This window comes from Bos javanicus, chromosome 4 (assembly GCF_032452875.1).
Source record: "Bos javanicus breed banteng chromosome 4, ARS-OSU_banteng_1.0, whole genome shotgun sequence".
Taxonomy (NCBI): domain Eukaryota; kingdom Metazoa; phylum Chordata; class Mammalia; order Artiodactyla; family Bovidae; genus Bos; species Bos javanicus.
The window spans coordinates 88,077,768-88,104,860 of NC_083871.1; the positions used below are offsets into that span (position 1 = coordinate 88,077,768).

The 27,093-nt window shown below is 38.4% G+C and overlaps 1 protein-coding gene across 1 annotated transcript in view; it reads right to left on the reverse strand.

The window, feature by feature from the left end:
• The window catches only part of SLC13A1 (solute carrier family 13 member 1), a 104,728-nt gene that overhangs the window by 44,857 nt on the left and 32,778 nt on the right, over positions 1-27,093 (reverse strand). The window contains exons 7-8 of the mRNA XM_061414562.1: positions 13,348-13,505; positions 684-803 (exon numbers count right to left, since the gene is read on the reverse strand). Coding sequence (XP_061270546.1) covers positions 684-803; positions 13,348-13,505 — 278 coding nt within the window. The remainder of the gene's footprint in view (positions 1-683; positions 804-13,347; positions 13,506-27,093) is intronic.

Genomic DNA, 27,093 nt, shown 5'->3' on the forward strand with positions numbered 1-27,093 from the left:
CTTTGACTTCTCTATATTCAACTAGGGCCCATCCATATTAGAATTACAGAGTTGCAGGTGAGCTGGTTAAGTCTTCTGGTTAAATTCTACTGGCTTAGTTGAAGATATTGAGACTGAGAATGGATCAGGACTTGCAAAGATCACTCATCTGTCTTGTGAGAAGCCACAACTTTGTCCCTGGTCTCCTCATTCTCAATCCAATGTTCTTTCCACGGAGCACGCTCTCAGATTTTTGTTTTAGTTTTTCAAGGGCACGTCAATGTTAGTACAATGTTAGGATGAAACAGGAAGCTCTGCATGCTACAGTTTAAAGTTACTTGATAGCTTGAGGAAATCCACACATTAAACCAAAGAGAGGAGCAAAATTTCTTAAAATTCTGCTTTAACGGGCAGGCTGGGTCCTCACCATAACGAGCTTCATATGTCCTTCTGGCTTATTAATATCTTAATGGCTTAGGATCAGAGGAGACCAAGATAGACTTTCTGTCTACAAACTCTCTTCCATAGATGATATTCTAGAGTATCCATAATGCATGTGTTCATACGTATCAGTTTTGTGGGGAAGAGAAACACAGAAATGCAGCATGCGTGAAATAGGTGTAAAAGCCCTGGATGAGGGGCTGAGAACATGGAACCCAGACACCAATAAATAAAGACCTGATTAACATGGAATATGTACTCACTTGAATCCTAGGAAAAACCACTGAAGCCAGATCCAAGACAAGAGGAGAATAATAATGGCAGCCGGGAAGGACATTATAAACCATGATCCAAAGTTGATGCACTGGCAGTCAGGATAGCGCCTGCGTGAGAATACAGAAAAGTGTTCACGGGAGGAGTACAAGTGGAATCATTTCTGATGGTCTGTGAGAAGCAGCACTTCCCGTCTTTCCTGCGATAGCAGCCAGGAAAGAAGATGTTGGGTGGTCGGGGCGGGGGGGTATTCCCTACTAAATACAGGAGTTAGCTTTGCTCCTCATCTCTTGATTCTGTCACTGCATGGTTATTCATGCTTCTCACAAAAATGAGAGCAGATACGTTATGACTTTTGATCCCTTTGAGAAAGTGTTTACCAAAGAACCTAGCACAGTACCTGATACTCATGGAATTGCACAAGAGATGGGGACACGTGGGTGTGTGCGTTTTGTTATTTGTATTCAAATCATCAGTACATGAGTGAAGAAAGACAAACAAGCAGACCTGGGAACAGGTGAAAATTGACTTAAGAGAACTGCATGTATCCATCACCATTTCATCTTGGGAGATGACATCCCAGACTCTGACGGGACTCTGACCCACACTGTCCCTCAAAGCTGTTTTCCCCTCTTGTTTCTTCTGCCCCAAAGCAACTACAACCATCTTACCAGACATATTCTAGACCTTTCTTCCTAGAATTAGACAGGGCTTTGGGGCTCAAATGGAATAAATCAGGACCAGATAAAAATAAGTAAAAGTCCTGTGAAAAATATCAACTTTTCCATTAACTCTCTTATTTTCAGCTTTCTAGCTCACATAATAAAGCAGTAGCAACAAAAATCCTCAGGTACAGTTTCTTTGGTAACCTCACAATCATTGTTTTGAAATGTAGTCTAAATTCTCATATAGTTATCTATTTTATGACTGTGGGGAAAAGGAAATTCAAGAAACAGTTATCTTTAATTTTTCTTCTTGAAGCAGTAACAGAGTCAGAAATGAGAAAAGTACAGAAAATAATACAGAATTAATAAAAAAACACCATTCACATATTTTTATTATGGTTGAAATCACAAAATAGAAAGAATGTAATAGAAATGCTAGATTTTCAGTATTTTTTTCTACTTAGATCACACTGTATTTTACCACTTAAAAAAGATCATGTAAATAAATGAGATGTTTCATGCTACACACATCAACATAAGCCAAATTTATTTATTTTAGAACACTGCTATTTTAGCCTGGTTCCTAAGAAATGCAAAGGCTGTTAAAAAAAAAAAAACAAAAAAAAAAAACAAAATTAAGCTTTCAAAACTGCAGATTTCTCTTGTTGTCTGCAAGACATGAGCTGATCTCCCTGAGTCCTAGAATTAGCTCTGGCAACTTGAGGATGATTTTATCTACCTTGAAGTGATCCTATGATTCGCTTATATGCTTTTGCCATTGTTACTGCTGTTGTTTAGTCACTAAGTCATGTCCACCTCTTAGAGACCCCATGGACTGGAGCCTGCCAGGTTCCTCTGTCCTTGGGATTTCTCAGGCAAGAATACTAGAGTGAGTGGCCGTTTTCCTACTCTAGGGGATCTTCTTCATCCAGAGATTGAACCCACGTCTCCTGAGTCTCCTGTATTGGCAGGTGGATTCTTTACCACTGAGTCACCTGGGAAGCTCAGTTTTGCCATTTCAAAGTAGCAAATGATAAGTAAAAAATGATAAAGAATACATAAAATTGATGAATGTAAAAAAAAATGCTTTAGCAACTCTATGAGGCTCTATAGAGAATTGTCTGCTTAAAAAAACAACAACAGTGTTTTCAGTTGGAAAATAAGTGAGAAAAGGCTTAAGCTTATCTTCCATCAATTTACTAGACTTGGATTACAGGTCAGTGGCCTGTGTTGTTTTGTTCAGCCTAAAGACAATGAGAAATGCTGCATGGATTAGGCTCAAAACAATGCCCCAAACCCAGTTTCATTTTGCACCATCTGTAGCCCATACCTTGAAATCAGGCTGCTTTGTTCTCCCCACCCATTGTGGAGAATTCTGTGAGATTTGAGGGAAGTGGGGCTTTTCAGAATTTTTGCCTGGAGGGATAGGCCATTTAAAAAAATGAAAGTTTAAAAAAGCTAAACTCTGGGATTTTTTTTTTCTTTTTTCTTCCTTTTTTTTTTTTTTTTGTTCAGTAGTAAGAAAGTAAACACTATGAGGTATAAATATTTTGAATGAAAATGGAATGAGTGGCACCCTAGAAGGGATTAGTTTCACAGTGGTGGTTCTTTTCCCACTTCCTTCATATTCCATAACAGGCTTCCCTGGTGGCTCAGACGTAAAGAATCTGCCTGCTAATGCAGGAGATGCTGATTCAATCCCTGGGTCAGGAAGATCCCCTGGAGGGTGAAATGGCAACCCACTCTAGTATTTTTGCTGGGAAATCCAATGGACAGAGGAGCCTGGAGGGCTCTAGTCTGTAGGGTAACAAGAGTTGAACATGACTGCGCGACTGAGCATGCATGCATGTATAGTCCATAAATGAAGGGACTGCAAGTATCTGCCTAAAGCAAATAGAGATTTCTTCTATCATAAACCATGCTGCTGCTGCTGCTGCTGCTAAGTCGCTTCAGTCATGTCCGACTCTGTGCGACCCCATAGACCACAGCCCACCAGGCTCCCCGTCCCTGGGATTCTCCAGGCAAGAACACTGGAGTGGGTATAAACCATGCTAACTACATTTAATTCTGATGGAATCCTTTTCTTTCACCTGACAGTAAGTTTTGTGTCTACCATGCACTGGGTACTCTTGCAGCTCCTGGGGATATAGCAGTGAATTAGATGGACACAGTTCAGGCTCTCACAGTTTACATTAAATGGAGAACACAGGCAGTAAAACAAGTAAGCATATAATGAATTGGAAAATAAAACAGAATAGTGTGACAAAAAGAGATTAGGTGGAGGGAGAAATTTTACATAGCATGACCAAGGAAAATGAAATTTGAGATGAGATCTAAATGGCAAGAAGGAGCTAGTCATGTAAATAACTGGGAAATAGTATTCCAGACAGAGGAAATATCAAGTGCAAAGGCCCTGGGGTAGGAATGATTTGGGGATGTTTGAGGATTAGACAGAAGACCATTGTGGCTGTGTGTGGTGAGCTAAGTTCACAGTCACATGAAATAAAGTCCAAGAAGTAGCCACTAGGGATCAGTTCATATACAGCCATGTAGGACATCAGAAGGAATTTGGATTTTAATACTAAGGCAATTGGTCTTCCCTGGTGGCTCAGATCGTAAAGAATCTGCCTGCAATGCAGGAAGTCCAAATTCAATCTCTGGGTCAGGAAGATACCTTGGAGAAGGGAATGACAACCCGCTCCAGTATTCATGCCTGGAGAAATCCATGGACAGAGGAGTCCATGGGGGTGCAACGAGTCAGACACAGCTCAGCCACTAACACTTTCACTTTCACTAATGCAATTAGGAGTAATAGAAACATAGTAAGTAAGCTAGTGACATGATCTAATTTAAAGTCTATGTAAATTTATGAATTTCATAAAACATGTTAGCTAGATGGATTGTGAAGATGGATGGTAACAAGAGTAGAAGCCAAGTGTAGTAAGTGGAGCTCCAAGATGACCCCCAAGAACCCCGCCCCTGGCATACATACTTAGTACATTCTTTTCCCCTTCTGTGTGGACAGAACATGTAAAGACGGTGAGATTTTATTCGTGAGGCTAAGTTCTTTAATGGATAGAGTGAAGAGAATTTGCAGAGGTTCCCATCAATAGACTGACTCTGAGTTAATCAAAAGGGAGATTATCTTGGGAGGGCCTGACTTACTCAAGGGAACCCTTAAAAGAGAGTTGTTCCTGCTGGCTTCCAGATGCCAAAGGAAGGGGGGAGGCATCTAGCAAGGATCTTGGGGTATCCTCTAGTTGCTGAGAGTGACCTTATGCCAACAGACTGCAATAAAACAGGCACCTCAGCGATTCAAACACAATGAATTGAATTCCGTCAACAACCTGGATGACCCTGTACTAGGACTCTGAGCTTCTGTGAAGATCGCAGACCCCATTAGCACCCTGACTTCAGCTGAGCAAAGGACCTGGCTAATCCGTGCCTAGATGCCTGATCTACAGAAATGATGAGGTCATAAATTCCTGCTGTTTTAAGTTGCTAAAGTTTATGGTAATCTGTAGCATAGCAGTAGGAGACATACACATGGAATCTGTTAGAAGACCAAGGCAGGTTTGCAGAGGAGTAGGGAGATGAGTAGATTTTAGCTTCATTTAGATTTGTAGCAGCATAGATGAGGAGAAGGCAGTGGATTTTACAAATATTTGGCATACAATGTAGGAAAAGGTACTATTCATTGACATGAATCTGAGGGAAGAGCAGGTTGGCGGATCGGAATGCTGCTGTGAGGGTGTTCATGTGAGGTGCCCTTTAGCTTTCCTGGTGGCTGTGGTGGATAGTCAGTTAGATAGATGAGTCTGGAATTGAGAGAGCAGTTAGAGATGTGAAATTGATGGTTACCCACACACAGGTAGCTTTAGAAACCATGGAAATGGGTGTGTCAATTTCAGGAATCAGTGGAGATGAGTGGAAAAGGAAATACACCAGGGCACTTTAAGTCTTAGAGGTCAGGCAGAAGGGCAGGAATGAGTTAAGCACATTTAATTCTAACAAAATTCCTGTAGGCATGTATTATATTTTTATTTTACACAGAAAACACAAAGTCTCAGAAGGTTAAGTGGATTGCCCAAGGTCACAGAGTGTACAGTCAAGCTGGATATTTAAACCCAGGAGGACTGTTGAAAACACCACCTCTCTTCTTTAAAGCCCAGTGTCCTCAATGTCCTCCCAAGTGAAAAGAAAAAATTCCATATATATTTCAAAATATCCATAAACTAGAGTGCAGACTTGATGTTTTAAGGACATTTTAGAACCCCACAGGAATGATGACATAGGAGAGACAGGCTTTGACCTGAAGCATACGAGTGTGTCAGTGTTGAAATTTAGGAAGACAGTGCTATAGATGCAGTTCTTAAGTCCAAGTACAAAATCATAAATAATGCTAATTAAATACACAGCACTGATCTCAAAAGAATGTGTGTGACTGTGGATATTTATTGCCTTGAAACAGGTATTGGCCACTAAGGGCAAGATCAGCTGATATCCACGCTGATTACAGTCCTTTTGATTAATGACTATTTTGATTATTTCTGAGTCAAAGCCACTCTTCAGATTTGCATTTATGTACCTCCAGAGGTTTCTTTTCCAATATTAATTACTTTTAACGCATGAACCAGACTTAGATTTCTAACAGCAAGAGCAAAAGTTGAAGCAGCAGCAACGACAATGGCTGGGGTTATGGACAATTTCCTACCTGCCAGGCCCTCTGCTAAGAGCCACGAATGCAGTATGCCATTTAATCTTCATACTAGTGTTGCATGTGCTAGCTTTGCCTCCATTTTACAGATGGAAGAAACTTACATTTGTAGAAGTTAAGCTAATATATGGCAAAGTTGAATCTGAATCAACCAAGTCTAAACTTTGCAATACCCAAATTTCTTCTGTACTATTTGCCAGAGAAATTCTTTCTTAGAAACACATATTACGCTTTTCTGCAGGAGAAAATCATGGTGAGCTTTGAAAGTGGCTATTGCTAGGTAGCTGGCTTACCTTCTTCATCTGTAATTAGCTAAGCAGAGAGGTTAGGGAGGTGGGCTTTGAATTTAGAGCGCCTATAAACATATTTCTTGGTTTGTGAAGCAACAATAGTTATTATTTAACATATAATTAGCAACAGTGACTGTGCTAATTATTGATAATTCAACTTCCTTCCAAGCTGCTTTGTATACCCACACATTTCACAGCTGACGCCCACAAGCTGAATAATATACTTTGATAATCAGCAAGCTGTGAAATTTTACTTGTGATAATCTTCTATTCTTAATATGATAGATTGGCTTTTTGTGTTTAACTAATAGCTGGTGTATTTGTTAAGTAATATCGATGCAGCAAAACTCCTCTGTTATGAAAGTAATAATTGTCCCTAATAATATTTCCTTTAATAACTTTATTTTAATATCAAAAGATTATTCAGTTATTTAGATGATTCCCAGGAACAATCAGCACTTCATTCATGTCTTGGTTCAGTTCATCTTAACCAATGTTTATTGATCACCTACCTGTGCTCCTTGGGGGCTAAAAGAAGAAGATAATAATTCAATAATTATTATAATTCAATAATTCATGAAACCTTTTACAAGCTTGCAATCAGGTGTGCTGGTTATGGGTATGCGTGGATAAGACAAATTTATAGAAATGTGAATATAGCTTTGATAAGAAGAGATGGGACTGAATGTAAGTTTTGGAGTAACTGAACAGTTTTAAATGATACAGCATCCACACAAGTAGAGAAAAGCTGGCAGAGTTGGAGGTCTTTTTTTTTTTTTTTTTTAACTTTACAATATTGTATTAGTTTTGCCAAATATCGAAATGAATCCACCACAGGTCTTTAAAGAACCAGAGTAGGAAGAAGTGAGTTAATTACAGGGTGATATTTGTTAACAATATGTTAGGAAAGGAGGAGATTGGATGACAACTGGAAGAGTGTATCAGTGGAGCAGAAGGGTCAGGTAGAGAACATCAAGCAAGCAGTATTTCTTTAATGGGAGCCAATAAAAATCCAAAGAGTCTATAAGACTGTAACAGTAAATACAGAAAACAATATTTCCATAATGCCTTATTCCAAGGGTAAGTCAAAAACTAATGGTGAATTAAGCACAAGGGAATCAGAATCTAGGTGCCACACATTATAGATTCAAAGATTAAGGATGCAAGAAATTTCATACCTTGTGGTTGAGTTAGATAATTGGCTCAGTCTTATTAGTATTGTTCTGAAAATCACCTGCTAAGCTATGTATCAGCTTAGGATGACAAGGGCTTCCCTGGTTCCTCAGTTGGTAAAGAAATTGCCTGCAGTGCGGGAGACCTGGGTTTGATCCCTGGGTTGGGAAGACGCCCTGGAGGAGGGCATGGCAATCCACTCCAGTGTTCTTGCCTGGAGAATCCCCTGGATGGAAGAGCCTGGTGGGCTATAGTCCATGGGATCACAAAGAGTCAGACACAACTGAGCAACTTAGCACACAAAACAAAAAAGAGATGGTTCAGTCAAAATAGCCATGTTTTCAGCATTGCAACTCTTTCAAATAATTCTTTTGTGTGCATGTTTATCTTTTACAAAAAAGAAAGTGCAATGCTGCTGCTGCTGCTGCTGCTAAGTCGCTTCAGTCGTGTTCAACTCTGTACGACCGCATGGTCTGCAGCCTACCAGGCTCCCCTGCCCATGGGATTTTCCAGGCAAGAGTACTGGAGTGGGTTGCCATTGCATTCTCTGAGAAAGTGCAATACTTGAATGCAAATACCAGTGCAGTCTTTACTTGTCACTGGCAGCAAACTTGATTTTTAAAAATTTTGCCAACATGGCCCCCTCCCAGATGGTGGGAGAGGTAATGAGGCTGCAGAGCAAAAAGGGAACCAGGATTCAGGCCATCTGCCTACACCCCCCAGTGCCTCCACTGACTGGTGATCATCGTTTAAACTCTTGGAGCCTTGGTTTCCTCATCTGTGAAACATGGGTGTGTATATACATGATTTGAAATATCTCTCTTCACTTGTCCCCTCTCATTATCACTCAGGAGCACACATCTTTCTTTTCCAAGACTGACATTTTTACCCTTGTTTCTATCCCATTCCACCTCCATTAATTGACTGTTAGCCAATTAATAATTTTTTTCTCTCTCTTTCTTCTCCCCGCAAACCTCACAAAGCTGTTTTTACTGTCTCCTTTGCCTGAGTGTAAAACCAAACTGATACCTCCCTTATTCTAAAGGAACACTCTGCCTCTGGTTACACCATGCTTGTTCTTTCTTTCTTTCTTTTTTTGGGTTAAACTTGAAACAATCATTTAAACTAGCTGCCTTGTTCTCTTATTATGGTCTCACTCCTTCACTCTCTTTAGTCTGAATTCTGCCCTAATCCCCACTGTTCCCCAGCATCTGCCCTCCTGGAGGTCACTGATGAAAACTAAAAGCCTCTTTTCAGCCATCATCTTACCTGACCCTTCCACCACATTGTGTGCTCCTAACTTATTCTCTGCTTGGAAAATGGTCTTCCCCTCCATCTGTCAAGATCCCACATGCTCCTGGTTCTTCACCTACCTTGATTAACTTTTCTCATCTTCCTTTTTGTCAGTATTTCCTAAGAATCTTTCCATGTTTCAATTCTCTTATCTTTTTTCTCCCTATATTTCCCTTGCTACACTCAAGATTTTAATTTCTATGAATATATATACACATGTGTGTATGTGTGTATGTGTGTGTATATATATATATATATCTTCTTTAATGGCTCAGCAGGTAAAGAATCTGCCTGCAATGCTGGAGACACAGGAGATGCAGGCTCGATCCCTGGGTCTGGAAGCTTCCCTGGAGAAGGAAATGGCAACCAACTCCAGTATTTTTGCCTGAAAAATCCCATGGACAACGTAGCCTGGAAGGCTACAGTCCAAGGTGTCACAGAGTCAGACACAACTGAGCAACTAAGCACACACACACATATATATAGTCCCAAATTTATAGCTAATTGGAACAATGAATTTGTAAATGCCTGCTGAAAATCTCCTTGTGGGTAGATTCTGAGCAGTTCACTTCACTATATCCAAAATAAGATTTATTTATTTCTCTAATGAATGTGCCTAGTCTTCTCTAAAACTTTATGAAATCACCATCTATTGACATATAGCCCTAGCGTCAAAATTTCCTAGAGTTGCCTTAACCCTTCCTTACCCTTATAAATCCTCATGCCTAGTCACTCACCACCTTCTGACTGTATGGCACCCTGAGTCTAAATCCACCCATCACTTCATGACTCACCTGCTTGTGCCTCTCATCATTTGTCAACAAGTTGGTCATAGCCTCCTAGTTGGTCTCCTGTCCCCAGGTTCTTAGAATGCCAATCAATCTGCACACTGTTCTTCTCAATTGTGTAAAGACATGCACAGGCTATTCTACTACTTCCTGGAAAAACTGATTACAGAATTTATGTACTTTGATTTTCTGGATTATTTGCATTCATTTCCTCCATAAGCATGGTGTTTACCGTTTACTTTGTTTAAGACTGGGCCAGGTTATGCAGACGAATTTTCTCTAGTGATTAGAGGTACTGCACACAACTAGAGTCTTCTTTAAAGACATATGTTCAAAAGTTTCTAGGGAGGTAATATTTTAGGAAGATCGACTTTGGGGTCTGACTGATCTTGATCTGGTCTGCAAACTACCAAGCTAAACATCAAAATTTTCAACTCTACTAATAATAGCCAACATTTATACAGCACATGCTTTATGTTAGGCACCATTCCAAGTGGTATTTATTTTATGTAAAACTTGAAACTATGAGAGAAAGAGAGAGATATTATTATCCTCATTTTTTTTTCTGGCAAAATAACAGGCTTAAAGACATTATTGGTCCAAGAGCTGGTATTTGAATATAGACATTTGAATCTCAGAGTCAATGCCTTTAATCACCACTGTATACCATTTCCACAGCAAGAATATAAGGGTTCGTGTGCACTATAATATATGCAATTCGTCTGGCAAGGGCTCAATATTTGTCATTTGTCACTTTACCTACTTCTCTGTATGTCAAAAAACAAGTTATTCTGTTTTAAAATTGTTAATGGTTTCTGTATATGTATGTTTTGCCTAGGCAATGAGCTAGAATCTTCTTTCTGGTAGGTTTTATTTTTTGTATTCTTCAAAAGAGTTCAAAACCATGCCTTGCACATTGTCAATTCTCAACAAATGTTTGTTGATTGAATGAGTGGATGAAGATCTGTTTTTATTTGCACAGGATAAAATTTAGGTTTCTCAGAATTTGTTGTTCTTATTTTCCATACGTAAGAAAGAAAACAAAAGAGTACATGCATAAAACATAAATATATTTTATATTTAAGTAAATAGATAAACAGTTAGATAGATAAGGCTTTGAAATGTATTATCCAGTTGCTTCCTCTCTTAGATTACTTGTAAGATAGCACCTTTTTCTAAGTGTCAAAGGCAGGAAATCATTGACTCTCAGGCTAATGTACCCTTCAGAGTTTGGTAAGACCTAAAATGAACTTGTACAAATGATCATTGGTATTGCTCAAAAAGATGGCAGGAAGTGTCAGGAGAAAAGGTAAGATTATTGTACTGGCTTTGGAAATAAAGGATGATTTCTCTCTGGCTCCAAACGTCTGAACGTAGAACATAAACCCTTTTTTTTATTTCATGTAGTTTTAAGTTTCTGGAACTTTTTTCAATGAAATTGAATGCATTTCATTCCAATGTTGCTTTGGGTTGCTGTTGTATTTTTAGGGTCAATATTTAAGAAAACATTCATTACTTAGTCTATTTATTTACTATTTACTTTTTATTATGCAAATTACTATATACTTTTAAAGCTATTTACTTTTTATTGTTCAAATTCACAACATAAGTGACTGAAAAGTAGAATTTTTAACTCAAGTGCCCTGACTGTATCCACATTTCCCCATTTTCTGCACTGAAGGAACATCACAGCACTAACTTATATTCAGATTCATACATCTGCTCTCAATTATACATAAGGTTGTTTTGCCCCTTCTCTTTCAATATTTTCTATCAAGAAGGGATATTTTGAGTTTTCCAGTTTTCATATAACTCTTAATGCTAAAGAAAACTTAAAGGAAAAAAATCACTAAATTTCTAATTATATTTTAAGCATTTTCTAAAAAGAATGTTTTGGCCAAATTCCCATGATTAGGAGAATTACAAGATCAGATAATTAGGGAAAATAGTTACTGAAACATTTTGCTCCAAGTGCTACAATGCCCTCAATCTGTCATTGAAAAATGGATGAATACATTCAAAGAGTCCAGGGAACAGTTAAATAAAAGAAAGAAAATTTTGATGATGCATCGGGCAAGAACACAAAGACCAAGGGCAAACTCAGTATGGTTATTTTGACGATATCAAGTAATTTCACAGGAATGGTGGAAACCAGCAGTTCTCTAACACCAACAAAGTAAAAAAGTAAAAATAAAAACTTGGTCTAAATTTCAGAAAAAGATTTATAGAGAGGACTGAGATGTAGAATCTCTTTCTTTGGAGGATTCATGAGAAAAGATACAAGTCTAGCTTTCAGAAAGGGGTTAAGTGCATTTCCTGCCTTGAATTAGGAGATGCATTGAATAAATCCTTTCTGGCACTGGGAATTTCAGAAGTCTCACTTATAAACCAAATGTCTTTCTAAGGTTCTTTTCTAAGTCAGTCATTGGAGTACACACGATGGATGTATACTCATAGACACAGTAAATGCACCCGGTGGTCTGTGTCACATTGTCCCTAAACTGCTCTGTTAGGGTTGTTTTTTGTATATAAGTTCTCATTCTTTCCAGAATGGAGGGTGACATTTTTTGAATCTTGAATTTCTTGGAACGTCTTGCAAATAACTCAGAAAGTTCACAGAGTTTGTGACTCTGCTTCCTAGAGTATGGTTTTCCCTGAATTTTTCTATGAAAAATCTTGTTAATCTTGTTCCATGGCATCCTCAACACTGCCCACCTTCCAGAAACTCTGACGATTATCTGTCCTTAGTCCTTGAAATTATACCTTGGGTGTAGAATCAGATTGAGCTCTCACAAAACACTGTGGACTTTCAAACTATTGTTTCAATGATTCTTACATAGTACCAAATATTTTTACGTAGTTTACTTCATTTAATTCTTACGATATTCATATGAACTGTGACTGTTTTAGATATGAGAAAATTAAGTCTTGGAAGAACTACTTATTATTGTGACTGAAAAGTAGAATTTTTAACTCCAGTGTCCTGTGTCCAAGATTCTCAATTTTCTGCACTGAAGTAGCATCACACCACTCATATTCAGATTCATATATCTGTCCTTAGAATACTTTATTACTATTTTTTGTAATTGCCCAATTCTTCAAATATTTTTCAATTCCAACACCAAATCTTCTGTAATGGGCAATCCTGTTTACTAGTCATCATTTAAGTTTAAATGTCAGTTGACAAACCCTACACAAATTGTCCCATGTAAACAATCCCTTTCACTTTAGGTAACTACCATTTGCAATATTATTTATAATAAAACATGTCTTCTGTGTTTCGAGACATAGGAGAGGTGGGCTCGATCCCTGGGTTGGGAAGATTCCCTGAAGGAGGAAATGGCAACCCACTCCATATTCTTGCCTGAAAAATCCAATGGAGAGAGGAGCCTGCTGGGCTACAGTCCATGGGGTTGCGAGGTGGACATGACTGAGCAACTGAGAACCCACACACGTGTTTGGTGAGAGTGATTACCCAGGGGTTATTTTATCCAAGCTGACCTTGGAATCTACCAACACCTGTTAATTCACTGTGTCCTACATATCTAACTCTATTGGAAGGAGCAGAAGGAAGGTTTCTAGACCTATAGCAGTCCTGTTGGGGATCAAAGGAGGATTAACTCAATATAGCTCTCTGTCTCTCTGGATTCTCTGAAACAGGTAAGAATAATTCTTATAATTTGTGTGCTGTCTGTTTACCAAATCATCAACCCAGTCATTTTACTTACATATTGAAATGCTCAGCGAAGATCAAGTTGGTAGAGGTACCCGTGATTGTTGTCAGTCCACCAATGGTCGAAGAATAAGCAATGCACAAGCACATAAGTTTACACATCATGTGGTCCTTCTTTGTTCGATACTTGTTTCCAGAATTTGTGCCTGAATTCTGTTCAACAATAAAATGTACCATGAGAAGAGCTCTATTTGTAGTCGTAAGAAGCAGTCATGGCATTTGTTATGGACTGAATATTTATGTCCATCCCACCCCCAAACTCATATGTTGAAGCCCTCACGCCCAATATGATGGTATTTAGAGACTGGGACTTTGGAAAGTAATGGGGTTAGAGGAGATCATCATGGTGGGGCCCTGGCATGATGGGATTAAAGATCTTACAAAAGGAGACACCAAGAGCTTGATTTCTCTCTCTTTCTTTCTGCCATGTGAGACCACGGAGAGAAGGCAGCTGTCTGCAACCTAAGGAGACAGCTCTCATAAGACACTAATCCTGCTGGTTTCTTGATCTTGGATTTTCAGGTTCTAAACCTGGGAGAAACAAATCCTTGTTGTTTAAGCCACCCAGTCTATGGTATTTTGTCAGAGCAGCCCAATAATGCAGCATTTATCTTTCTACCAACAGAAATGTTAACAAGAAAAAATGTGTAACCACTGAAATACCTTTATGTAGTTTCATTCACTAATCCTTCTTCCTTATTCCTGAGTCAGCTCTTACCTACTTTCCTCCTTTCTCACCAGTGCTCCCAAATCTTTCCAGGGTTTTCCCTCTGAACTGGTGGTACATGGTCACTGAATTCCTAAATCTCTTTTGGGAGTGTTTCTCTACTTTGGCATCTTAACTGGTCCTCTCCAGAGGATACCACTACTTCTGAAATTGAACATTTTCAACCCCTTATACTTCAGCATTGAGAGATGGAGTCAGTGTCTTCTTTGTTTCCCACCCTCTTTCAGTACATTAATCTCCTACTGACACGAGAATAAATCAGTTTTTCTTTAAGTTCATGTCATTTGGCTATCTCTTTCCCTGCCCATTCTTCTGAATAGGATGTTCTGATCTCCTGATCACCCACTGCTATCAATTAAGATGACATTCCCATCTGGCCCACAACACTCCTCCATCCTGAAAATCTTATCAAGCATCTGGATAACTGGACCATCTTTATAAATACCCCTCAGAGATCCCAGCCTTACAGATTTTTTTTTTTAATCTCATTTCCAGAGATCTTCAATCTGCTCTTCCTCACACCCTGTGCTCTAATTCCTGGACAACACATCTTCCAGTGGCTCCATCTGAAAAAAATCACTGTTTCTAATTTTTTATTTTTAGGATAGAACTTCTTAAGGTGCAAGACAAAAGCAACTTCATTCCTTCTCTCACTTGTGCCCCATTTAACACACTCTCTTGGTCTGATTGTTGCTATCCAGATTGTTGAAATCTGGAATAGAATCTATAACTTTTTGGGTCACTTCATTTAGTCAAGAGTTTTTAAGTCATGTTTAGCAAAAAAAAAAAAAGAGCAACCTCATTTCATTAGCTGGAATGAAGAATCCTCTATTTAATTACAAAAGTCCATTTTCACTGTCAAACTACACAAAAGAATTGCCTGTATTCACCTACTCCATTTCTTTAACCTTTCTAATCTGGCTTCCTTCTCGTCAATCAACTCAACGTGCACTTGCTATGATTGTTTATGACCTCCATATCACAAACTCAGTAGCTATTGTTCAGTGTCAGGTCTGTAGACTTCTCCTGTGCGTTCACACTAAGTCACTTCAGTCATGTCTGACTCTTTGCGACACCGTGGACTGTAGCTCACGAAGCTCCTCTGTCCATGGGATTCTCCAGGCGAGAATACTGGAATGGGTAGCCATTTTCTTCTCCAGGGGATCTTCCAGACACAGGGATCGAACCTGTGTCTCTTACGTCTCCTGCATTGGCAGGCAGGTTCTTTACTACTAGCGCCACCTGGAAAGTCCCTGGAGACTTCTCAGCAGCACCTAAAAGAGTTGATGCTTCCTTCTATCTGGAGAACTCTTCTCTGGGTTCTGTGATATTTCAAGTCTTCTGGTTTTTCTTCTTCATCTCTGCCTATTCCTCTGTCTCCCTTGTCTGTTCATTCTCCTTGATCCATCCTTAAAACTGGAGTTTCCTGGGCTTCCCTGGTTGCTCAGTGGTAAGGAATCTGCCCACCAATGGAGGAGACTAGAGTTGGATCCCTGATCCAGGAGGATCCCACATGCCTCGAGGCAACTCAGCCCACTGGCCACAACTTTTGAGCCTGTGCTGTAGAGCCTGGGAACCGCAGCCATGGAGCCCACGTGCTGCAACTACTGAAGCTCGATGCCCTCGAGCCTGTGCTCTCCAATAGAAGAAGCCACTGCAATAGGAATCCTGTGCAATGCAACGAAGAGGAGCCCCCACCTGCTGCAACTAGAGAAAGACCCTCGCGGCAACAAAGACCCAGCATAGCCAAAAACAAACAAACCCTGGAGTTTCCTGAAACCCTGTCACAGGTACTTGCTTATCTCTTCTCACAGTAATATTTCTCCTTAGGGATTTTCATACATTTCACTGGTTTAATGAAAGAGAAAATCACACCACCTAACTTGTTTTCAGCCAGGCTTCTCCTTTTACCTATGAATCCAACAGACTGTCCAACATAATTTGAATGTCTCAGATAAAACTCCAATACCCAAATGTTCAAAACCGAACTCATTCTTTCCATCCTCAAATCCTCTTCTTCAGGATCATCTACAGAAGATAATAGCATTACCACCCTCATGATTACAAACACTTAGAGTGCACTGAGTATATAAAAACACTGCTTTAAGTTAAAATCAAATAAATGCTTTAATTCGCATTTTTCTTACAACATAATGAGAGCAGTACTGCCGACTTTACATATGAAAATGTGAAGCACAGAGAGGCTGAGTGGCTTGCTTATGGTCACAGAGCCTGGAAATGGCAGACTTAAGTTTGGAGACCATGCAGGGCTCATACCCACAACGCTCTTAGCCACTGTACTACATTGCTTGTCCTTAAAATTCTCATCCCACTAAATTCTATCAATCATACCTACTGAAAAATGTCTGGACTCTGCTGGTTTTTCCCATCTCCACGATCACTTCCTCTAAGTCATTATTATCTCTGACTTGGGTTATTGTAAGAGGAACCAGAGATCAAATTGCCAACATCCCTTGAATCACTGAAAAAGCAAGAGAATACCAGAAAAACATCTACTTCTGCTTCATTGATTATGCCAAACCCTTCGACTGTGTGGATCACAACAAACTGGAAAATTCTTAAAGAGATGGGAATACTAGATCACCTGACCTGCCTCCTGAGAAATCTGTATGCAGAAATCTGTACGAAGCAGCAGTTAGAACTGGACATGAAACAACAGACTGGTTCCACATCAGGAAAGGAGTACGTCAAGGCTGTATATTGTCACCCTGTTTATTTAACTTATATGCAGAGTACATCATGAGAAACATTGGGCTGGAAGAAGCACAAGCTGAAATCAAGATTGCTGGGAGAAATAACAATAACCTCAGATATGCAGATGACACCACCCTTATGGCAGAAAGCGAAGAGGAACTAAAAAGCCTCTTGATGAAAGTGAAAGAGGAGAGTGAAAAAGCTGGCTTAAAACTTAACATTCAGACAACTAAGATCATGGCATCTGGTCCCATCACTTCACGGCAAATAAATGGGGAAACAATGGGAACAGTGACAGACTTTATGTTTTGGGGCTCCAAAATCACTGCAGATGGTGACTGCAGACATGAAATTAAAAGACACTTACTCCTTGGGAAAAAAAGCTATGACCAACCTAGACAGCATATTAAAGAGCAGAGACATTACTTTGCCAACAAAGGTCTGTCTAGTCATAGGCGTGGTTTTTCCAGTAGTCATGTATGGATGTGAGATTTGAACTATAAAGAAAGCTGAGTGCCGAAGAACTGATGCTTTTGAGCTGTGGTGTTGGAGAAGACTCTTGAGAGTCCCTTGGACTGCAAGGAGATCCAACCAGTCCATCCTAAAGGAAATCAGTCCTGAATATTCATTGGAAGGACTGATGCTGAAGCTGAAACTCCAATACTTTGGTCACCTGATGCGAAGAACTGACTCACTGGAAAAGATTCTGATACCTGAAAGATTGAAGGTGGGAGGAAAAGCTTGAAAAGATGATACTGTAGTAAGGTGCAAAGATTGAGGACCATAGAGACAGTAGTAGAGAGCAATGGGCAGGAAAATAGAGCTGTTAAGAAAGTCTGAAATGAGCCACTAATTAAGACAATGATTGGTACAGAAACTCTAAAAAGGAGTAGGAGAGTCCTTAGCAAATTGATCTGCTCAAGACAGTACTTTCAAGAGTGTTTGACCCTAATTTTAGAGTGTTTGACCCTAATCTTAAAATGACTTGGAATAAGTCACTCAGGGTAGACAGTAAGATTCAGACCCTGAGAGTACATGTTTGCAGATTTATCTGAACTAATCACTACATTTATCTACGAGAGGAGCAGGAATTTATGTGGTGTGAGATATCTTTTCTTCCAAATTGGAAGAGGAAAAAAAAATGAAAGCAAGAAAGGGAGAAGCAAAGCATCTAGGGTATGAAGCTGGAGACATTCAGGGATGAAGTGGGCAGAGGAAATCGCTCGCGCTGGGACAAAGGACAGAGACAAGGATATACTGTGAGCAGGAAAGAGCTTACTTTATGTTTCTTGATGAGAGACGTACATGAAACTAAATGTATAGAATGATGTAATTTTTAAAAAATAAAAAATTTATCCACAAATACACATGTGCCAAGAAATTATACTGAAATGAAATATATCAAGATATGAGAGTGCCTGCTACTTTCTTGATGCTGTTTGTATCTTCCACAATAATAAATAATTTTTTTAATATATAAAAGAATCATAGAGTACAGATATTTAGAGATAATCTGATACAAAGACCTACATTTTCAGAAGAACAAAATAAGTCTCAATGTGACACAACGGTCACAGCAGAAATGCAGCGGATTTCTGTGTATCTGAGTTTCCTTTCAGTGATTTCCCTTGTGTCATCTTACCTTCCAGAACACACTTTTCATTTATGTGAGTTTTTTAATCTATACCCAAAACTTTACCTCTAATTGCTTTTCGTATTGCTTTCACAACAGCAACTGGAACCTAGTGTATTTTTATTCAATCCCAAGTCTGTCATCACACATTTGTAGTTCCCACAATATATGACATCTAAGACCGACCTTGTGAGTATGTCTTCTACAACTTCTTTCAAGTAACTGGAAACATCTTGTCCAGGACATGACCAAATTCAGAATCCTAAGACACCGCGAAATGGGTAGTACTCCAGGGACCTTTCAGAACAGAAATTCTGCAGGTGCAGATATAACTCACTATTGCCACCTGGTGGCAGTGATTGTGGATTCTGGGGGCATGTTATACAGCGACCCCAGGTGCTTTTATAATAATGCGTAAGGGAATCACTATGGACTATACCAGTCTCCACTGCTCTGTACAAAATAATTCAACTGGGTGAGTGTGGTATAAAAACGTTATGGGTTATATTTATATTTAAATGTTTATGCAAGGCTAATGGCACAAAATACTAGTTCCTACTAATCATTTTCTGCTTGTGAAAGTTTAAAATCTTCCAGCTCTTTTTGAATATTTTTTGCACTTTAATACTATTCCTGTGGTACCATTTCTTAATTTATCTGTTGAAGGTATTAGAGTTAAAATTCCACTATGTTACATGATGAGAATTAAGCTTTCTTTCACAGCCTCCTCCACTGAACACACTTAAGACTTCTCGAGTCTCCATCACCGTCCCATTATGGCTATCATATAATTTTGCTTAGAGCAGAGTTCAGCATTCAGAATGTTGTCTAGAGATCTACTAACAACAGAGAAATCAGATATATATTACTTTTTCTGTTTTGTGTCCCCTGCTTACTTGATTAGTTTTCTAAGTGGATACCGCTAAATCAGCCCGAAATATTCCCTGGTTACTTAAATGTTTTCTCCGAAAAAAAAAATGATGCGATACCTAATCTACAAAAAAGTGAAGTGAAAGTCGCTCAGTCGTGTCTGACTCTTTGTGACCCCATGGACTATACAGTCCATGGAATTCTCTAGGCCAGAATACTGGAGTGGGTAGCCTTTCCCTTCTCCAGGAGATCTTCCCAACTCAGGGATTGAACCCAGGTCTCCGGCACTGCAGATGGATATTTAATCTACAACAGTATTCTACCAATTCCACTGTCTTAGAGACATCTCTTCAGGGCTTTCCTGTCTGTCCTACATCTAGTCACTTTCTTCCTCTAGACCTGCAAGGAGCCATCTAGACTTAAGTCTACCCTCTTCCTTCATTGATAGTTCGACTGGGTATTGATTTCTAGGTTGTAAACAATGTTACTTAGATTTTTGAAGGCATTCTTCCCTGATTGCCTGTGAATTTCTAGGGTTGCTCTAAAGAAGTCTTCTGTTATTCATGTTTTCTATCCAAAGGAATCGGTTTTTCTCTCTGGGAACTCTTGAGGTCTTCTCTTCATTCACTGTATTCTGAACTCTCAATGTCCTTCCCTATGTGTATCTGTCCCATCCATCTTGCTGGTATCCAGTGGGAGCTTGTCATAAAAATTATATTTTTCCATTATGGAAGTTTTCTTGAATTTTGATAGAATCTTCTCAGTTTTCTCTACTCTTTTTCTGAAACTCCTATCTTTTCTCATCTTGCTTATTCTTTTTATACTAAAGTTTCTACTTATATTTCATATCTTTACATTGTATTTAGTATTTTATAAATTTATTTCCTATTTTATTTATATTTGTTCTGCTTCTTGTTCCTCTATTATAGAATGTCCTTCATATTTCATGAATGCAGATTCTTTGTTTCCCTCTCTGAATATATTAATGATAGCTTCTTTTCTTCTGTTTTCATCTTTTTTGCACAATCTGTTTCCTGCAAGTTTCTGTTTTCCTTTTCTTTGTTTAAGTCTCTCCCTTCCATGCCTGAGGCTGTCTTCAGATATCCAGGAACTTTGGTGCTTTGCTCATATTTAACGCAGTGAAAAGCTGGCTGGAATCCTCGTATATGTGCTTTGGGATTTGTTGGTGAATGTGGGCTCATATCTAGTATCATCTGATTGGGGCGTTTTGGGGAGAAAACCCAATGCCATATATTTTCATCTTTTCTCTTATGTTGGCTGCATTGCCCAAAGAAAAACCTCCCTGTTCTCTTGCCTACTGACACGAGGAGGGAATAGGTCTGGTTATTGGGGCTAGCAGGGTAGAAGGCAGGCTTCTCACCATTCAACATGTAAATGGTCAGTCGGTATCTCTGTTTTCATCATGAAATTATCCCCAATTTGAAACTGCATCGAGTTCTCCTTACCCTCTGTGTCACCTGTCTAAAGATTACACTTCTGTTTGGTGGAGGAGGAACAGCTGCATCCATGGAGACTTGCGGGAGAAAATTGTGTATTCAACTGTTTCTTAAACAATTGTTTAAGTTCCCTCACTTTTCAACATATTAAAAACTTTGAGGGCTACTGGTAGGTAAATTTGATTGCTTATTTTCTTTCCTCACTGTTAACTAGAATTCCACTTTCATTGACTAATTGAGGCATTTCCCACCTATTCTTTAACTTTCCAGGTTCCAAAGTGATTTTGCTGTCATCTTCTCACTTGACATTTTTATAATTGTGACTTTACCTTAAAAAGTCTGTTCTTTTTTTAATGAGATTCAGGATAGAGTGAAGATAAATGGACCTTTTTAATCTGCCATCTTATTGGAAGATGTGATATTTCTCTTTTAACTTTAAAATACAAGTAAATAAATGATTCTTGACTAATAATTCTTGCACAAATTGACCTTCGTGTCTCGATGGCATCCACTCTGGGGGATGATGGAGAAAACAGGGAAAGGAGAGGAAAGCTCCAGAGTGCATAAACAGTGACAGTAGGGCCATGCAACCCTGCTCACTCTTGACGTGCTGAGTTTATATGGTCTTGGTTAAGAGGATAACAAATGATCCTTTCTAGCTTTAATTCAACCAGTCCTTCCACAATGTGCTTCTAGCTTTAAGTGATTTCTACAGGAAGTTACTTAAAAAAACCCTAGAATGAAGACAACACAAGAAAATGTAAGAGGACATCCTTCTCCTGCCCTTGATGTAAACTCTTCATGAAGATCTGGTAAGGATCTAATCAGCAGTAACCTGAATGACTCAGAAGAGCTGGTAACAAATTTGAAGTTATCAGCAAGATTCCTTGAATGAGGATTTCTATCCATTATAGTTAATAAAGAATTATGATGCATAGTGTGAATCAGGATGTTAGTTTATACATTAATAGTAATAGTATAATGAATAGGTATTTAAAATTTAGCACAGAAAACAGGACTTTTCAAAAATTCTGTTTTCATCAATGCTGAAAATCAATTAAATCCATTATTTATTTTACAAAATGTTATATCCTGTTAAGTATTTAGAAGCTTCCTTTGTAATTTCTTAGTGAAGAACAAAAAATCAAAACATACATGCTATTGAAAAAAAGATTCTGCTCTTTTATAGTGGTAAAAAATGACTGAAATATAAATAACATAGCAGCACAGGACATCAGTACAAGTGTGTGTGTGTGTGTGTGTGTCTGTGTGTGTGTGTCTGTGTAGGATTATATAAAAAAACCAAAGAACAAAAAGATAACAACTGCAAAATAATGCAGGAAAGAGAGATGGAAAGAATAATTACTTGAAAAACATAGAAATCTGGCACTAAAAATTACTCTAAACTTATAAGGTCACAGAAAGTTCAAGTGGATCAATCTTGTCAGGCAAAATTTTCTAACCTGAATAAAAATGCAAAAGCCAATAATATGCTTTTTATAAGAGAAACATCTAAAGTATAAGGACATAGAACTATTGAAACTGAAAGGACAGAAGTAATGCCAAGTAAACACTAGCTTAAAGAAATCTAGTATTGCTATTACACTTTCATCAGACAAACGCTAAGATTCCAAAATATTACCATTGATTAGACTGCTGCTGCTGCTGCTGCTAAGTCACTTCAGTCGTGTCTGACTCTGTGAGACCCCATAGATGGCAGCCCACCAGGCTCCCCGGTCCCTGGGATTCTCCAGGGCAAGAACACTGGAGTGGGTTGCCATTTCCTTCTCCAATGCATGAAAGTGAAAAGTGAAAGTGAAGTTGCTGAAAAGTGGGAGTGAAGTTACTGAAAAGTGAAAGTGAAGTTGCTCAGTTGTGTCCGACTCTTAGCGACCTCATGGACTGCAGCCCACCAGGCTCCTCCGTCCATGGGATTTTCCAGGCAAGAGCACTGGAGTGGGTGCCATCGCCTTCTCCGACCATTGATTAAAAGGGACAGGCAAAATGGTAAAAGCATTACTTAGCCAGGAATATATAAATATTCCAAACTTATAGGGGTGTAATAACATAATCTGAATAATCTAAGATTATACAGAAACCAAAACTGATAGATCAGGAGACATAGACATATTCACATCATAGAGGGAGATGTTAACAAAACAGTTGCATTCGTTGCTGGCTAGCCAGACAAAAATTGTTAGGTCACAGACAACTTGAAAATCACAACTGGCAAACTTGATCTAAAAGGCTTAGAAAATACTGCACCCAATAAGTTGAAAATATGCAGTTCTTTTTAAGTAAAATGAAATATTTATCACAATTGGCCATGGCTAGTCCACAAATCTGCCTCAGCAAGTTTAGAAGAACTGATGTCATACAGACAAGCTTTTGACCACAGGGAATTTATGTTAGAAATAAAAAACAAGAAGTAGCTACAAACATTTCATTTATTTCAAAATTTAAGACATACATCTAAGCAGCCCATGGATCAAAGACTAATATAATGGAAATCAGAAGACACAAAAAACTGAAAAATATAGAATACAAGTAAAGTGGAAGAAATGGAAGAAAGTTTGTCTCCTCAAATTTTTACTTTGGAAGAGAAGAAAAAGTTCAAACAAATAATGCAAATTTATATTTTAAAAGTAGCAAAACTAAATGGAAAGATGAAGTAGACAGAATAAAGTAATAAAAAGAAGAAACTAATAATGTATAACATGAAACAGGATCAAAAGAGCCAAAAGTTGGTTCTTTGGCAGACTTATAAAATGTACACTTTTGGAAAAAAATATTCTAATAGTAGGAATGAAAAGATATATAACTAAAAATACTATAGAAATTAAATAGGTAATAAGAGACTATTAAAAACAACATGCAACTAAATTTGAGATGGCTGCATAAGTTCCTAGAAAAATACAACTAAAACTCAAGGAGAAATTAGAAATGTGTCTAATTCTAAACCCAGGAAAGTAATGGAAGAATTGCTAAATATATGTCTGTTCTGCCTTTCGCGTTCTCCTTTCTGTTTCCCAGTAGCTGGAAGACAGAATGGACAGAGGGCAAGAAGGCAGCCATCTTGAGCGTGAGGTAGCCGTCAAGTGCTGATGACGGCAGAGCAGAAATAGAAATAGTCAAGGTCATCATGACTGTGGAACCATTATACCAGCCTATTTCTATCTTATTAAAAGTATTGTTATTTTGGGTGTTTGTTGAGATGAAGAAGTAATTAATAGAAGCAGTAATACTGAAAAGAGAACAAGAAAATTATTAACTTGAAATTCTGGAGACTGTGGCTGCCTCCATAAGGGGTTGGATATGATTGTGTGAGGAAAGGAAATGGAATCAAAGAAGAGCTCATGGGGATTTTTAGAAATTGTTATGTCCTTTTTCTTAAGCTGGGGTGTTGATATAAACCATTTTATCATCTTCTTTAAAATTTTTGTTACATTCTTTAAATATATATATATATTAAAATATTTCACAATCAAGATACATGAGAAACAATTTGGGAACAAAATAAATGTACCCTTTTGTTAGGGAATATCATTGGACTATGAAAAGAAAAATATTGTTGAGAATTTTAGGAGACAAAACAAACACAGTATTAGAATAAATTCTATGGGAGGTTTATTTTATGGAGGTTTACTGTACAGTTAGGGGAAAGTACAGTTACTTCCAACATGGCAAAGCTCATGATACTTGCTAGATAATATTTCCACAATATAAAAGGTGAAGAACCACGTTTTTGTGGTTCAAAATTAAATGATATATAGAAGAAAATGCATTATCAATAGTCAATTATTTCGTTAATAACAAAATGTTTTGTGGAAACCCAGCTAAGTAAACCAATGGAGCCCAGCTAGGGTTTTGACTACAATAAACGTTAAAATCTTGAGTGAGGCTGTGCTCACAGGCTGCTGCTATGATTCTTCTTTTTTTATGAATGTCAAAATAAATTATTCAGAAGTGAATTCACCTCACCACCTATTGTTTATTGTTGTTATTTAGTCTCTCAGTTGTATCCAACTCTTCTGTGACCCTATGGACTGTAGGCCATCAGGCTCCTCTGTCCATGGGATTTCCCAGGCAAGAACACTGGAGTGGGTTGCCATTTCCTCCTCCAGGGGATCTTCCAGACCCAGGGATTGAGCCTAGATCTTTGAGTCTCCTGCATTGCAGGCAGATTCTTTACCACTGAGCCACCAGGAAAGCACCACCTGCATGGTGAATCCCAGTACCTGAATCAGCACCATCTGAATCCCACTATATGTCAGAAATACCATCCCTTGTTCCGATTTAATACCATTGATAATGAGGCTTCAGATTCTCAACTGAATGGCATGAGTTCTCATAAACTGGATTAGTGAGTAGAATAGTTATAATTTCTTTTAAAACTTCAACTTCATCTTATGTTCCCAGAGGAGCAGAAAACTGCCAAGTTAAAAAAAAAAAACAACGAAGTAAAATGTATAAACTTTCAGCTATGAGTAAGGACTGAGAAGCCATTGACCAGACACGGTGACTAGAGGTGACATCACTACACTCAACAATTGAAATTTGCCAAGAGTAGAACTTAAATGCTCTCAAAAAAAAAAAAAAAAAGATAAATATGTGAGGCAATCAATATGCCAACCAAGCAGATAGGGGAAACCATTTCACCATGAATACTTCTTCAAATCACCAATGCATACTTTAAATATCTTATGATCTCTTTCAACTTTATTGAGGTATAACTGACAAATAAAATCATAAGATATTTAAAGTGTACATCATGGTGATCTGATCTACATATGCATTATGAAAAGATTATTCCCACCCAGCCCTTAAATACTTCAGTTACAGCATGTGTCCCCCACTTCCTCTCTCTCTCTCTCATTGGTGACACATTCAAGTATCAGTCCCTTAACCAATCTCAACCATAGAGTAATAGTATCACCTCTAGTCCCCGTGTTTTATATTAGATCCTCAGACCTTATTTATCTTATAGCCAAATGCTTATACCCTATTGCTAATATCTCCCTATTTACCCACTCCTGGGAACCAATTTTCTATTCTTTATTTCTATGAGTTTTACTTTTATTTTCAAGATTCAATATATAAATGAAACCATGCAGTATTTGTCCTTCTATGCCTGGCTTCAGAGAAGGCAATGGCACCCCACTCCAGTACTTTTGCCTGGAAAATCCCATGGATGGAGGAGCCTGGAAGGCTGCAGTCCATGGGGTCGCTGAGGGTCGGACACGACTGAGCGACTTCACTTTCACTTTTCACTTTCATGCATTGGAGAAGGAAATGGCAACCCACTCCAGTGTTCTTGCCTGGAGAATCCCAGGGACAAGGGAGCCTGGTGGGCTGCCGTCTATGGGGTCGCACAGAGTCGGACATGACTGAAGTGACTTAGGAGGAGATGCCTGGCTTATTTTACTTAGCATACTGCACTCAAAGTTCATCCATGTAATTAGAATGGCAGAATTGCCTTTTTTTTTTCTCATGGCTTAATCATATACCATGGTATATGCATACCACATCTTCTTAATCCATTCATTCATTTTTTCCATATTTTGGCTATTGTGAATAATGCTACAGTGTGAGTGCAGATATCTCTTCAAGATCCTGTTTTCATTTCCTTTGAATATATACCCTATAGTGGGATTGCTAGATCCTGTTTTAGTATTTTGATCCATTGTTTCCTATAGTGGTTGCGCCAGTTAATATTCCCACCAACAATCCGTAGGGGTTCCCTTTTTTTCAACAACCCTTGTTATCTCTTGCCTTTTGGTGATGCTGTGATTCCTAAAGGGTATGTGATAGCCTTTCTCTTTCTCTCTGCTCACATCTTTATAACCTGCAGAATTTGGCTGGATGGGTAGAGGAAACCCATAGTAGGTTGTGTCAAGTGAGGTCTCAGCGGTGCTAAAAACTGGCTCTGCTGGCCAACTAACTTCACCTGGTCTAGGAAAAAGGAAAAGCAATTTAGAACTTTTGTTTGTAGCACCTACCTGACCTAATTTAAAATGCCATTTCCACATTTGATCTAGGGGCCAGATATTCTAGAATTGATATCTCCCTACTTGGCAGAAATAACACCCCTAGTCCATGATATTATAAACCATGCTTATTACTTTTATAGTGTTCTTAGAATTCTTAGAGAATATTAGAGAGTGCTGTTTTATAGAATTCGATTTTGAATAATAAGGATTTCACCACCAAACTAAACAACATCTAATTAAAAGCAAGATTCAATTTGTTCAAGGAAATTTTCCTTTGAACTTTTCCTTTTGGGAAAACTACAAATTATATAAGATGAATGGAAAACAATTATTTTAGGCCTTTCATTAA